The sequence below is a fragment of the Myxine glutinosa genome, chromosome 6 (genome assembly GCF_964187855.1).
Source record: "Myxine glutinosa chromosome 6, kmMyxGlut1.1, whole genome shotgun sequence".
Taxonomy (NCBI): domain Eukaryota; kingdom Metazoa; phylum Chordata; class Myxini; order Myxiniformes; family Myxinidae; genus Myxine; species Myxine glutinosa.
In genome coordinates this window covers 182,481,970-182,495,443 of record NC_136266.1, presented here as the reverse complement: position 1 = coordinate 182,495,443, position 13,474 = coordinate 182,481,970, and the positions used below count along the sequence as shown (strand labels likewise).

General features: G+C 43.1%; 1 protein-coding gene across 6 annotated transcripts in view; it reads left to right on the top strand.

The window, feature by feature from the left end:
• Nucleotides 1-13,474, top strand: part of LOC137429011 (partitioning defective 3 homolog) — a 455,854-nt gene that overhangs the window by 337,240 nt on the left and 105,140 nt on the right. For 4 of the 6 annotated variants that reach the window (XM_068118986.2, XM_068118984.2, XM_068118985.2 and 1 more), the window contains 4 exons: nucleotides 514-624; nucleotides 5,981-6,140; nucleotides 11,521-11,651; nucleotides 12,232-12,279. In XM_068118986.2, the coding sequence (XP_067975087.2) occupies nucleotides 514-624; nucleotides 5,981-6,140; nucleotides 11,521-11,651; nucleotides 12,232-12,279 (450 nt within the window). The remainder of the gene's footprint in view (nucleotides 1-513; nucleotides 625-5,980; nucleotides 6,141-11,520; nucleotides 11,652-12,231; nucleotides 12,280-13,474) is intronic. The other 2 variants (XM_078780919.1, XM_068118983.2) reach the window with 1 other exon arrangement.

The window sequence follows — 13,474 nt, the reverse complement described above, 5'->3', positions numbered from 1 at the left end:
AGGGTTTGGCACTATCGAGCGATTATTATTATTATTATTATTTTTATTTTTATTTTTTTTACTTCAAAAAAACGAGCTTTTTTTCTTTTCTTTTTTACTTGCCTAGAACACTCCCAGGCACTCACTGATGAACCTCTGAAAGCTTGATGAAGATCCGTTCAGCCATCTCTGAATAAAACGCGGACACACAGACAACTCACGTTTATATATACTGTATATAAATCGGGATTTAAATTTAATTCAAAAATTGATCCAGACGTCTATTCTCTTTCAAACATTCAAACCGACAGAGGTAGTTATGTATCACAGCATGTGTAGAATTTTCACCCTTTTACTCAACTCCGTTTCGCTGTTATTTGGTGGAGCAAAAAGTCAACTGAGCTTTATAGATATTTAGATATATGTAACTTCATCAGGTTTGGGCAAAGGATGGTAGCGACTGGATTGCTTGTTAAGTCCTTTTCAAGTTTCTTCTTTATTCCCACCGTTCTCTCTTTACGTGTCGCCATTCAGCATCGACCATTCACAACGAGCCGGTCTCCTCTGCATTCTGCCACGAATCCCGCAGACCACCTCCGCCCCATGACCCTGGACCCGCAGCACCCAGAGCAGCATCGTCCTTGGGTATGTTTGTATCACGGAACACTGACTCGCTTGTTCATTTTTTGGCTCCAAGCGATGGGATCGCTGAGTGATGAAAACTTAAAGTCCGAGCCATTTACTTGGGATTATGATAATTACACCTTCAACTGTGCAGGCTGATTATATGGGTGGTGCCAATGCATTTAACCTGGATATACATAGCTCGCTGCGCACTGTTACTTCTATTTATTTATTTATATTGTTTAACTATAGTCCTTTGTGCTACTTTTATATTTTTTCAACTTAATTTATAATTTTAAGATCATGTGATCACAGGAGGTACTTGCTCAATATGTAAAACCATTCCGCAGCACAACTTTGTTAATGCTAGTGCCTGGTCTTTGCTAATTCAAAATATAGGTTTTTATCAACGGAAAGTTGACGAAGGTCCATTAACTGCCTTGGGAAGCAAAGTGAAGGTGAAGTTTCAGGCTGTAGACCTTCGTCACAGCAAAAGAGGGGTCCATTACTCACGACCTTACACGTCTTGCTCAGAGTGTCACATTAATGGACCCGAGAGCTGGCTGTCACTCTTCAGTCATGCGCATGGCTGACCCACGGCTCATCTATGGCAGAGAGCCGAGGGGGCACATTCCACCCAAAACCAGGCCCAGGCTGTCACATAAGCGCAGTTTACATTGTCATTAATAAATGGGGCATGGTTGCTCCCTCAGGGTTCTCATCTTTCACCTTTCACTTCACCTGCAGTCGTCGAGTTATTTTTTGTAGGTGTGTTGCACCTGCCCGTTTGGAGTAAATTGCCTTAATTGCAAATTAACCTGATTGCTCATTGGTGGTTTGGTTGTTGTGAGTTCAGCCAGTAGTGTTGTGCCCTCGAGTAGAACATACTGATGTTCACACGTGCTGTTCATCACCTTTTTGTAATGTTATTTAATTATTTACTTGACGCTTACAAGTTTTTGACGAACATACCAAGTGGCCGTTGCCTCATTAACTGCACCATTTTTCACGTGTACCCAAGTCCGAGTACACGTGTGAGCAACAAGATATCGTGTGAAACAAAACTGCAGTTTGTACCTTCAGGTTCCCAGGAGGCGTTGATTAAAAATGAAATTGCCGCTCGCTATTGTGCCACAGTGGGGTTGCAGCATCGCGGAGCTTGCCTTTCTTTGGCGAGAGCATCAAGGTGCCATATATTTTACATATAGCTGGTAAATAGGACAAAAATGAGAGAAGGAAGGGAAGGGAGGATGTAGGAGAGGGGAGAGATGGAATAGAGGAATGGGACCAGAACTAAAACTATTAAATGAGTTGGGGAAGGGAATGAGCATGTTGAGGAAGGGGGGGGGGGATACTTAATCCCCCCCCCCCTTCCTCAGGGGGGGAAAGTGGGGGGGGGAAGGGGAAGGATGGAGGTCAAAATTCCACCATATTTGTGTACGTAAAAACATTTCCCATGCTGGAATTCTTTACGATCTAATTTCAAATAAAAATACACTTTGTACTTTTGGCCAACAGCAGCAGTTTTACTTCTCAACTGTACAACTTTAAACAACTTTTTATGCCTCCGCTCCCGAAGGTGGCCGGAGGCATTACGTTTTCGGGTTGTCCGTCTGTCCGTCCGTGTGGGTTCAACCTCAGTTTCTCAGCAACCAGATGTCCGATTGAGATGAAACTTTCAGGGTAGCAGCAACACCCATGCAGAATGTTTTTGTGATAATTGTGATGTCATAGGTCACGAGGTATGGCAGCCATTTTGGATTAAACGCAAATAATTTTTAAAAAATTCTCGGAAACTGCTGAATGGAAAAATTTGAAACTTGGCACATTGCCAAGTACTCCCAATGAGGAACAAAAGCATGATGATGATGACATCGGTGAAGTAGTATACCAGATATAAATGTCTTAATATAATTCCTTATCCTAAAAATATGAAATTGCATGCATATGATCTATGACCCTGTTGTATTGAAATATTAGATTTATGACATCATAGGTCACATGGTTTGGCAGCCATATTGGATTTAACCTAAAACCTCAAAAAAAAAATCTCCTCCCAAACCACCAAATTGATTGACTCAAAACTTTACATGTGCCATTGGCTAGGCATGACAACCATATTGGATTGAAGGAAACGATTCAATAATTATTTATCTGAAACCACTTACCCTATCGATGCGAAATTTTTAAAATGTCATATAACACCATTGTTGCATATACTGTAGTTTGAAAATGATGACGTTGTAGGTCACATGGTTTGCAGCCATCTTGGATAGAAAAACAAACCTTATCCGATCAACACGAAACTTCACAAACGTGATCCCCTACTCATACATATGCAGGGTGTACATTTTTCTTGTCATATGCCACGTGGTTTGGCAGCCATCTTAGCTTGAAACCCGATATTTAAAAAAAAATCCCTTTTCCGAAACAGCTTCACCAAGCTATGTGAAACCTGTCCTGGCTGGTAAAAATGGGATACTTGAAAACAGCTGAAAGGATTTAAATCAAACTTGTTTATTTTTAGGACAGTGAATGAGGGTATCCACCCATTGTCACGCACTGGGACGACGCGGAGGCATATTGGCGACACAGTCACATTGCTCTAGTTTTTGTATACGATGTCGAAGCTCGTATAAGAGATAACACATAGAACATATCATAAAGGGAGCGAGAGACAAGAGGGGGAGAGAGAGGGAAACACAACACCAGTAGAGAACAGAGACATCGGGAGATCTGTGGAAGAGGGAGGCCTGGGGCGGGGAACACGGGATAAGCAAATGGGCACTAGGAATTTCAGGAAAGACAACGGAATTTGAAGGAGGTGGATTTCGGGTGGATTAATGGGGGTAGAAAAGATCAAGGTTTGGATTGGGGGGCAGGGAGGGGGGAGGGGGAAGATTAGAGATGGTGATGAACAGCTGATTTGAAGACCAGGAGACTCACAATAATGTAAATAAATTCGGTTTGGAAATAAGCACCACTTTTAGTCTTGTCAGATTTGATCTGATCTTTATTTTGATTGCCTGCTGCTTATGGTGCTGCTAAGGCGGTTATAAACCAGGAATGGTCCATTTGATACAAGTTCAAGATCAACTCAAACCATCCAGAATTAGGCTGTGGTACTATCCCTAAGGTCTTCCTTTTGGAAGCATTGAGGTTGCTATTCCACATGGCAGAGAACCACATGTCAAGGTTGCAAACACAAATATTCAAGAAGAAAAACATTTGAAATGAAATGTAAAAACATGGAGGGATGAAATCTCAAAAATCTCAAAAAAATGAAAAGCTGAAACAACCAAACAAGGTAGGCATGACACCACAATCCTCTTATTGATTCATATCACACCATCTTTTGTCTTTTTACTTTTGTTGTGCGATTGTGATGGAACAACTTCAAAATATTTTGTGATGGAGCAACCAGGCAAGAAGAACCTTGGTGAGAGAGAGGTGACCAAGAACCCAATGACCACTCTGACAGAACTACAGAGTTCCTTGGCTGAGATGGGAGGACCTGCCGGAAGGACAGCAGTGCTGGAAGCACGTCACAAAATCTAGGCGTTATGGGAAAGTGGTCAGAGGGAAGTTGTTCCTGAGAAAAAGGCACATGACAGCACACCTGGAGTTTACAAAAAGGCACGTAAAAGACTCAGAGCATGAGGCAAAAGATTATATGGACTGATGAGACATAATTTAACTATTTGGCCTGAATGGAAAGCGCTACGTCTGGCGGAAACCGAGCACAGCTCATCACCCATTGAACACCATCTCTACCGTGAAGCATGGTGGTGGCAGCATCATGCTATGGGGATGCTTTTCATCAGCAGGGGCTGGGAGACTTGTAAGGATGGAGGGAACAATGAATGGAGGCAAATACAGGCAAATCCTTGAGGAGAATCTGCTTCAGAGTGCAAAAGATCTTAGACTGTGGCGAAGATTTACTTTCCAACAGGACAATGACCCCAATCATACAGCCAAAGCAACACTGGAATGGCTTCAGAACAAGAACGTGAAAGTCCTTGAGTGGCCCAGCCAAAGCCCAGACTTGAAGCCCATTGAGAATCAGTGGAAGGATTTGAAGATTGCTTTTCACCGATGCTCCACATCCAACTTGACAGAGCTTGAGCAAATCTCCAAGAAAGAATGGGAGAAACTCCCCAAATCCACATGTGCACAGCTGATACATATACCCAATAAGACTCGAAGCTGTAATTGCTGCCAAGGGTGCTTCTACAAAGTATTGACTCAGGGGGTTGAATACTTATGTAAATTAGATATTTCTGTTTTTCATTCTTATTTATTTTGTAAAAATTTCTAAAAAATAAAAAAAAAATTCCAGTTTGACGTTATTGAGTATTATGTATAAACTAGCCGAAACCCGTGGAACATCCACGGAAGGGAGGATGTGGTGTATGGATAGAGTGTACCATTATGGATGGCATAGGGGATTTGCTTGTCCGAGTAAGAGTTAGGAAGAAAGATGAGAATGAAGAGTGCGTATATGAACAACGATCGCCGACACCGGCACAAATGCATGCTCTGGATTGTCCACTGAGTGGACGGCTTGCTGTCGCCTTCGCCTGTCCAATCAGCGGACGGCTTGCTTCGCCTTCGCCCAGCAGACGCCAATACGATGGCGTCGTAAGATGGCGTCGTAAGATGGCGTCGTATCGGCAGTTAATCGGATGCTTTTGGGCCCCAACGTCGGCTAATTCAGATTTTTCGAGTATGGCTGTACGTGATAAACAAAGAGCGCGGTTCGTAGATCGTAAATGCATTAGTGCCGTGGGCATCGGGTCACTGGGTGCGGCGTAAAAGGGATAACAAAGTCGAGTCCTTACGCTATTATTATATAGATCAGTGACAAAAAAATCTCAACTTAATCAATTTTAAATTCAGGCTGCAACATTTAAAATTCAGGTTGAGTTGGGATGGGGAGAATGAAGAATGGGGTTTGCGAGGGAGAGGTTGAGGACTTGTGGTTTGGGAGGGGCTGCCTTGGTGTTTGGGATGGGAGGAGGTTGATAGATCGGGGTTTGTGAGGGGGACAGGGGAGAGTTGAGGACTTCAAGTCACATTGTGCGGATGTTCCGTGGTTCCAGCTATTGTCCATTATATTATCCGACTCGTCTACTTGAGCACTTTGATTTGGCCACAAAAATGGTCCTCGGGAATAATTAATTAATGTAAACTATGTTTGCTGTTTCTATTGTAATTCAGGGTCATAGGATGATGTATGGGAAACTATATTGAGAGGTTATGGTTGTATTATTATAGAGTGCTTGTGTTTTTGAAGGGCATGTGCGTTTAACCCTTTCTTGTACTGTTTTGTTGTGCTCGCATGTCATTCACCAATGTACCTTCGTTCCCACCGCAGGTTTTTCATCCATTTCTGCCATGACCAAAATCTCTCCACCTCTTGCTGTACCAATTATACCCCATAAGGCCGGCCAGGTGTCGCTTCCTCCCGCGGATCAGGCGGAGACGTCGGAGCCCACAGTCTTTAACGGGACACAAGAGGAGAAGGAGGAGACGAGGTGATCCTGTAAAACACCTTTTGAGGTGCCTCAATAACTGCTCAGAACTGTTTGCCGAGCGTATTGTGTTTGATATGATGGGGGCGTTTGCGAACACACATGACACAATCTAATTTCGACAGAACATTACGCAGAGCGGCTAATGTGTGTTCACCATCAGACATGGCCAGAGGATGGTGCTTTACCCAGAACAATTCCAATTCCAATTCCACATAATGCTCCCTTCCTCATGGAGCTTATTTGTTTATGAAGCTTGCTTGAGTGAATGAGGATGGAGAAGATCATGCGAAACCACTCGATGGAATTTGATCACTTTGGTTCGTCAGATGCTCGGTCTTTGTTCTCCTTTTACATCATGTGGGTGTGCGCATTTCCAAGTATTCACACCAAACCAACCTTTAGACATATTTTGCAGCTGAGGATTTTGGGGTTTTTTTTTTGCCTTCACACTCTTGTAATACCAGAGTCGATGCCATCTCTCCATCGGACTGACGTTAAACCGGGTGTCCTGTCTGCAGGCATTAGTTGGTGGCCATTAAATATCCCACGTTGTCCTTCATGAAGAGTGGGTGAGCTTTTGCCGACACATCGGCCAAATTCCAAATTCCTGCCCTCACCTCCTGTGTCGGTCACCAACCCGAGTGGGATCGTAACCTTAGCCATATAAACTGCTTTGGTAGCACCGACATTTTGTATAGAGCATTGTTCATGACTGACATCTTAGTGCGGTCACGCACCCTGCCTATCTCTATCTGTTTAACTTCTTGTCTCACTCTATATTTTATCTTTTTAAAATGAAACAGTTTCTCTACCATTTAGTTTCGACAAAAGTTCATTTTTTTTTCAACAACAACAAGAGAGAGCAATCAGAGATTGCAGACAATCACCAGGACGTGTTTATGTAGTGTATTTTGTGGTGTCTTTTTGTACATTCTTTCATTATTTTGTACAACCCCACTTTCATCAGACACGCGTGACACATGACGTCCTCTTTTAATAAAATGGAATTCGGTATTTTTTATTTTTTTATTTTTATTTTTTGTATACTGAATCGAGGCTCGTGAAAGAGCTAACATTTACTTCACAAACAAATCAACCAGACAAACAAAACACACAAAAAAGGGAGCGGAAAACAAGATGGGGAGAGAAGGGGAAGCACACAAACACAACATTTGAGAGCAGGGAAGGGAGAGGAAGGGAGGGAGAGGGCTTGGGGGGAGAGGGCTTGGGGGGAGGAGGCGTGGGAAAGGGGGGGGGGGTGGAGGGAGAAGTATAAAACACAAGGACACCAAGGACTTCCAGGACAGAAGTTGGTATTTCAAAAAAGTGGAATTGGGGTGAAATTAGCGGGGGTAGAAAAGATCAAGGTTTTGGATGGGGGAAGATAAGAGATGGTGGTGAACAGCAGTTTTAAAGACTTGGAGGGTGGAGTGGGATTGAAGAGAGTGAGGGAGTTTGTTCCAGAGGCGGGAGAAGAGAGGAATGAAGGAGTGAAGGTGAGCAGAGAGTCTTGATTTTGGCAGTTTGACCATAAGAGGGTTGCAGGCAGATCTTGTGCGACCTGTAGGAATATTTGCGGGACAGAGCCCAGAGAGAGCTGGGGGGGGCAAGGCCAGAGAGGAGTCGGTAGAAGATGGAAAGACCACCAACCTGCCTGCGGTGAGTGAGTGAGAGGCCCTTGGAGTTAGCTTCATCACGGGAGATTCCAATGATTCTGAATGCTTTGGTTTCAACAGCGTGAAGACGAGCTAGGTGTGAGGCAGGAGCACCAGCCCAGAGGGGAGAGCAGTATTCCATTGAATTGTATTTGAATTGTATATTGTATTTTTAATATATATATTTTTTAATAAGGCTGTCCTCGGGGTCTTTTGAGTCCCCAGGATCTTTTGCATCCTCAGAGTCTTTTGTGTCATTAGGGTCCTGTGGCTCTTTTGGGTCCTTGGAGTGTTCAGGGTCTTTTGGGTCTTCTGAATGCTCGGGTTTTTTTGGGGTCCTTGGGGTCCTCTGGTTCTTCATGGTATTTAAGGATATTTGGGGTAATTTGGGGTCTTGGTAGTCTTAAGGGCCTTGGGGGGAGGGGGTCTTTAAGGTTCTTCAAAGATCAAATGGGTCTCAGCAGTACAAAGTGTTGAAAGTTACAGTCCGATAGTTACATAATTAATAGACATACGCAATTAATAGACAGGATGCCACTGACTTCAAACAGTACATAATTAATAGATGTATTGAAAACTTACATGGCTGGAAAGGAATTATATAGTAGAGTTTCTTCTTCTTCAAACGATAACTTTTGGATGCCAGACCGTAAGACCAATCATGTTGAATTTTTTTGTTGAAACACTTGTTCTGCTTTATGATTATTCCATAACTTTGAAGTTTCACATTGATCAATTAAGCGGTTCAAGAGATAAAGTTTTTTGTTTTTTTTAAAGATTTTCGTTCAATCCAATATGGCCACCAAACCATGTGATGTATGAATTATTCAAGGAAAGCATGGTATCCCCAAGACATGGGGAACACATGTGTGAAGTTTACATTTTATCTGTTCAGCCGTTCTGGAGGAGTGGCTTTTTAAAGGTTTATTCTTCAAAAAAGCATAGCCACCAAACCATGTGACCTACAACGTCATGGTTGTGGAAACTTTTGTTTTCATGGGTTTGCGATCATGCATGTAATGTTTCGCCTCGATCTGTTCAGCTGTTTCGGAGAAAAAGGGTTTTAGTGATTTTTAAAGGCTTTTGTGTTAAAAAACTATATGGCGGCCAAACCACGTGACCGATGACGTCATGATTAATTGTTTTCTCCACCAATGTATCCCTTGATTATGCTCAAGAAATTTCATCCTGATCGGATGAAGTTTTGTACTTGTTGAAATATTTCTAGGCAGCGCTTTCGGGGATATAGAGATGCAAAGTTTTTTTTTTTTTCATCAATCATTTCATTAATCAGATCATTAAAAAAATAAAAACAGGAGGAGATGGACCTATGGTGAAATTTTTCTGTCAATCGGCCCAACAGTTGCCGAGAAAAGCATACTTATTCTGCACGGACAAACAGACAGACAGACAGACAGACAAATGAAAAATCACTTGTAGGGCGACACCTGGGAAAAAGAGAACAAAGTAGAATGGCATTCAGTAGAGCATCCTTTTGACCTCAAATATAATTGGTGGTTACATTCAGTGACCTGATATGCAAATCGTTTAAAATGTTTAAGTTAATCAGATGAAAATTGACAATTTTAGAAATTTGGCCGATGTTGACCTCAAAAATAATTGGTAGTTGAATTGATTTCAATGACCAAATGTGCAAATCCTCTTCAAATTTCAAGTTGATCGGATGAAAATTGAGGATTTAATAAATTTGAAAAGGTTGTTTACCTTTTGACCTATGTTGACCTTTTGACCTAAAAAAAAAATACCGTTTTGTCGGACCACCAACTCCACCATATGCTGAAGTTTTGTGGAGATTCGTTTTAAATTGTGACCTGTAGGTAAGTATAAGTGAGTAGACAGACAAACACTCACAGAAACACACACAAACACACACACAAACACACACACAAACACACACACAGAAACAAACACACAAACACACACAGAAACAATCACACAAACAAACACACAAATACACAAACACACACAGAAACACAAACAGAATCAAACACACAAACAAACACACAAATACACACAGAAACACACACAGAAACACACACAGAAACAAACACACAAACACACACACACAAACACACAAACACACACAAACACACACAGAAACACACACAGAATCACACACAGAAACAAACATACACACAAACACACACACAAACACACACACAAAGAAACACACACAAAGAAACACACACAGAAACACACACAGAAACAAACACACAGAAACAAACACACACACAAACACACACACAAACACACACACACAGAAACAAACACACAGAAACAAACACACAGAAACAAACACACAGAAACACACACAGAAACACACACACAAACACACACACAAACACACACACAAACACACACACAGAAACAAACACACAGACACACACAGAAATAAACACACAGAAATAAACACACAGAAACAAACACACAAACACACAGAAACAAACACACACAAACACACACAGAAACAAACACACAAACAGAAACAAACACACACAAAAATAAAAACACAAACACACACAGAAAGAAAAACACAAACACACACACAAACACTCACAGAAACACAAACAGAAACAAACAAACAAACACATAAACACACACAGAAACAAACACACAAACAAACACAAAAAAAACACACAAAAACACAGAAACAAACACACAAATACAACTACAAGACCCTCTCCTCTGGCGAGAGTAATGACAACAACTTCTGGTGAATAGTGGTTTATTACAGTAGGTGATCGTGTAACACACAAAATCAATTCGTGACCTTTTGCACATCCATTATTCATATTATCGTCATAATCGCTTTACAGTGAATTAATCCAAATGTTGTTCAATGCCATCTGGGGTCATGGAAGCACTCATGGGCAAAAAAACAGCATCAGCCCAATCGGGTAAAACGTTGCACTTGATTGATTGTACGAGAGGATTGCTTCACTTTACCATGCAGAAAATTCCTATAACTGGACAGGACCCCCGCACCCCCGCACCCCCGCACCCCCGCACCCCTGCACCCCTGCACCCCGCAACCCTGCACCCCCGCACCCCCGCACCCCTGCACCCCCGCACTCCCGCACCCCGCAACCCTGCACCCCTGCACCCCCGCACCCCCACACCCCTGCAACCCGCAACCCTGCACCCCCACACCCCCGCACCCCTGCAACCCTGCACCCCCTGCACCCCGGAACCCTGCATCCCCTGCACCCCCACACACCCTGCACCCCGCAACCCTGCATCTACCCAATCTAGGCCATTTTACTCGTTTGTTTTTCAATACGACGTCATTTCTCTGAGTGCAAGTATCTGCCATTCCGAGTGTCGTTGCCATCTCCATTCTGGAGGGTTTTGTTGGTTTTACCAACATTTGCCAACAACTTCATTTTACCAATGGTGAATTTGTACAATAATACACATCGGGAATGCTGAGAGTGCACGTGCGATTTATATACGAAAAGCTTTGCAGCTGCTGCCACACACGTTAATACCCAGCATCCTCCTTTGAGCTCATGGACCCTGCTGCTGTACATTCATAAATAATAATGCTGATAATACCTATAATAACAAAACCGACATGATTATGCTGTGCTTGCGAAATGCAATGTATATAATGAAGCTTCAGCAAAGCTTTTACCATGAGTGCCCCCCCCCCCCCTCTCTGTTTCCTTAACCCACCAACCCCCCCAAATGCTCCCACCTCCCAGTCCGAGTTGTGGGCTGTTTGAGAGGGAGGGCTTTGGTAGACAGAGCGTATCGGAGAGGCGTGGAAAACACCTTGTGGAGACTTCCCAGCTGCAAGCCATCCGTGCTCGCAAATCGCACAGCATGGACCTGGGTATGTGCTCACTTAGGCCTATGAATATGCCACATGCTACATGGTATGCATACATACTGGTACACTGGTATGCAACATGGCCACATTTCATCCCATGCGTGTTGCCCTACCCTCTATAAAGTAGCAAAGCAAAGGCAACAGGCAATGGAGGAATCGATGTTTTAGCGTTACCTGCTTTACTGGCCATATGACTTTCAATGAGAATCATCTATCGCTTGATTGAGGCATAATTAACCCACCTGTGCCTCTTTTCATGTTCTCTGCACACTTGGAGATTATTCTTCCCTGGCTTAGCACTGGGTGTAGTCACAGACATTAAGTAGGACAAGCGACCATGTCCAGGAAGTGATGTCACATGTGCAGATGGCTGGGGTGATGCAATGTTCCGATCCCAATCCGCATTCATATGACCTTAATCCCAGGCAGCGATTTTGCAGGAGACCATGAGTTGTAAATGTGGTTTGATTTTTGTGGTGAACACGCTATACACCGTTGTGATTTGCAATACGTGTCTAATGCCTTCCATGGACGCTAACCGGCCATCTTGCGTTCTCCGCACTTGCCGCACCCACACCTTCAGTTTCCTCCGCTGCTGACGTGCTGGCTGACCTGGCTTTCTCTCAGCCAGGTGAGAACCATGGAAAACGTTGGTGATGACTCCTCTTCATCTTCTTTTTCTTCTTCATACATTCAGTGTCTCCTTTGTTTCCTCAGCGGTTATCCCCTTCCATTCTGTTTTGCACCTCATCCCGACTGCTCCAAACAAGCTGTTCATTGAACAGGTCTCTACGTGCAAGTCGGAAAAATAAACGAACTAGTTTAAAAGTGAGCTGCCGGCCCAACCTTGTCAGGAGAAGAGCGTCTGTTAATCATTGGTTTCTTTAAGCCGTGTCAGGAGCGGAAACTGCTGCGTACATTTGCGCATTTGCTTTTGAGTTCTGATTTGGTCCTCAAACTGCGGGCAAAGGAAGCAACGTTAATGTCAATAATCCATTACATGCATTACAAGAAAGTTTTTTTTTTTTTGTTATTATTCTTCAAGCAAGTTATTACACAATGGGCTGTTTCCTTTGCAGACTTTAATTATTTATTTTAGTATGTTGATATAGGGCTCTTGCCCGTTCTGAAGCCTTTCTATGCAAGTCACATGACTCACAAAGACATAAATGGACATCACTTTTGTTTACTTTCACATTAATCACAAGGGCATTGGTACACAATGTACTAATGCGGAGAGTGTATGCTACTTGAACCTGCGTTTCCAGTATCCCGACCCGTAAAGCAACGCGAACCAGGCCTAGCCATGAAATCACATTGCACCCACAATGCCATGTTAGCAAAACTATTGGGACCTCGAGGAAATCGACTGCTTTCATTGATTCGCAAACGTTTATTCAAATTTTAACTGAGCGTCACTGTCATGTCACTAACGCTTCAAACGAAGTATTGTTGTCAGGTGTAATCACGTCATTCCTCTTTCGAAGCAAGTGCAAGTTGAGTTGTGCACTGTGGACTCTGGGGCACCTTGGAATGGCGCCTGAAGGCCTGAGTGCTCTGTTTGGGTGGAAGTTTTGCCTCTGAGCAGGTCATTTCAGATATTTTATGCTAAGGCTTTTTTTTTTTTTTTTTGGGATACATAATCGAGGCTCGTGAAAGAGCTAACATTTATCACACAAACAAATCAAACTGACAAACAAAGTATATAAAAAGGGGAGCAGTAGACAAGATGGGGAGAGAAGGGGAAGCACACAAACACAACATTTGAGAGCAGGGACATCGAGAATGTGTGGGAGGGAGAGGGCTTGGGGGGAGGCGGCGTGGGA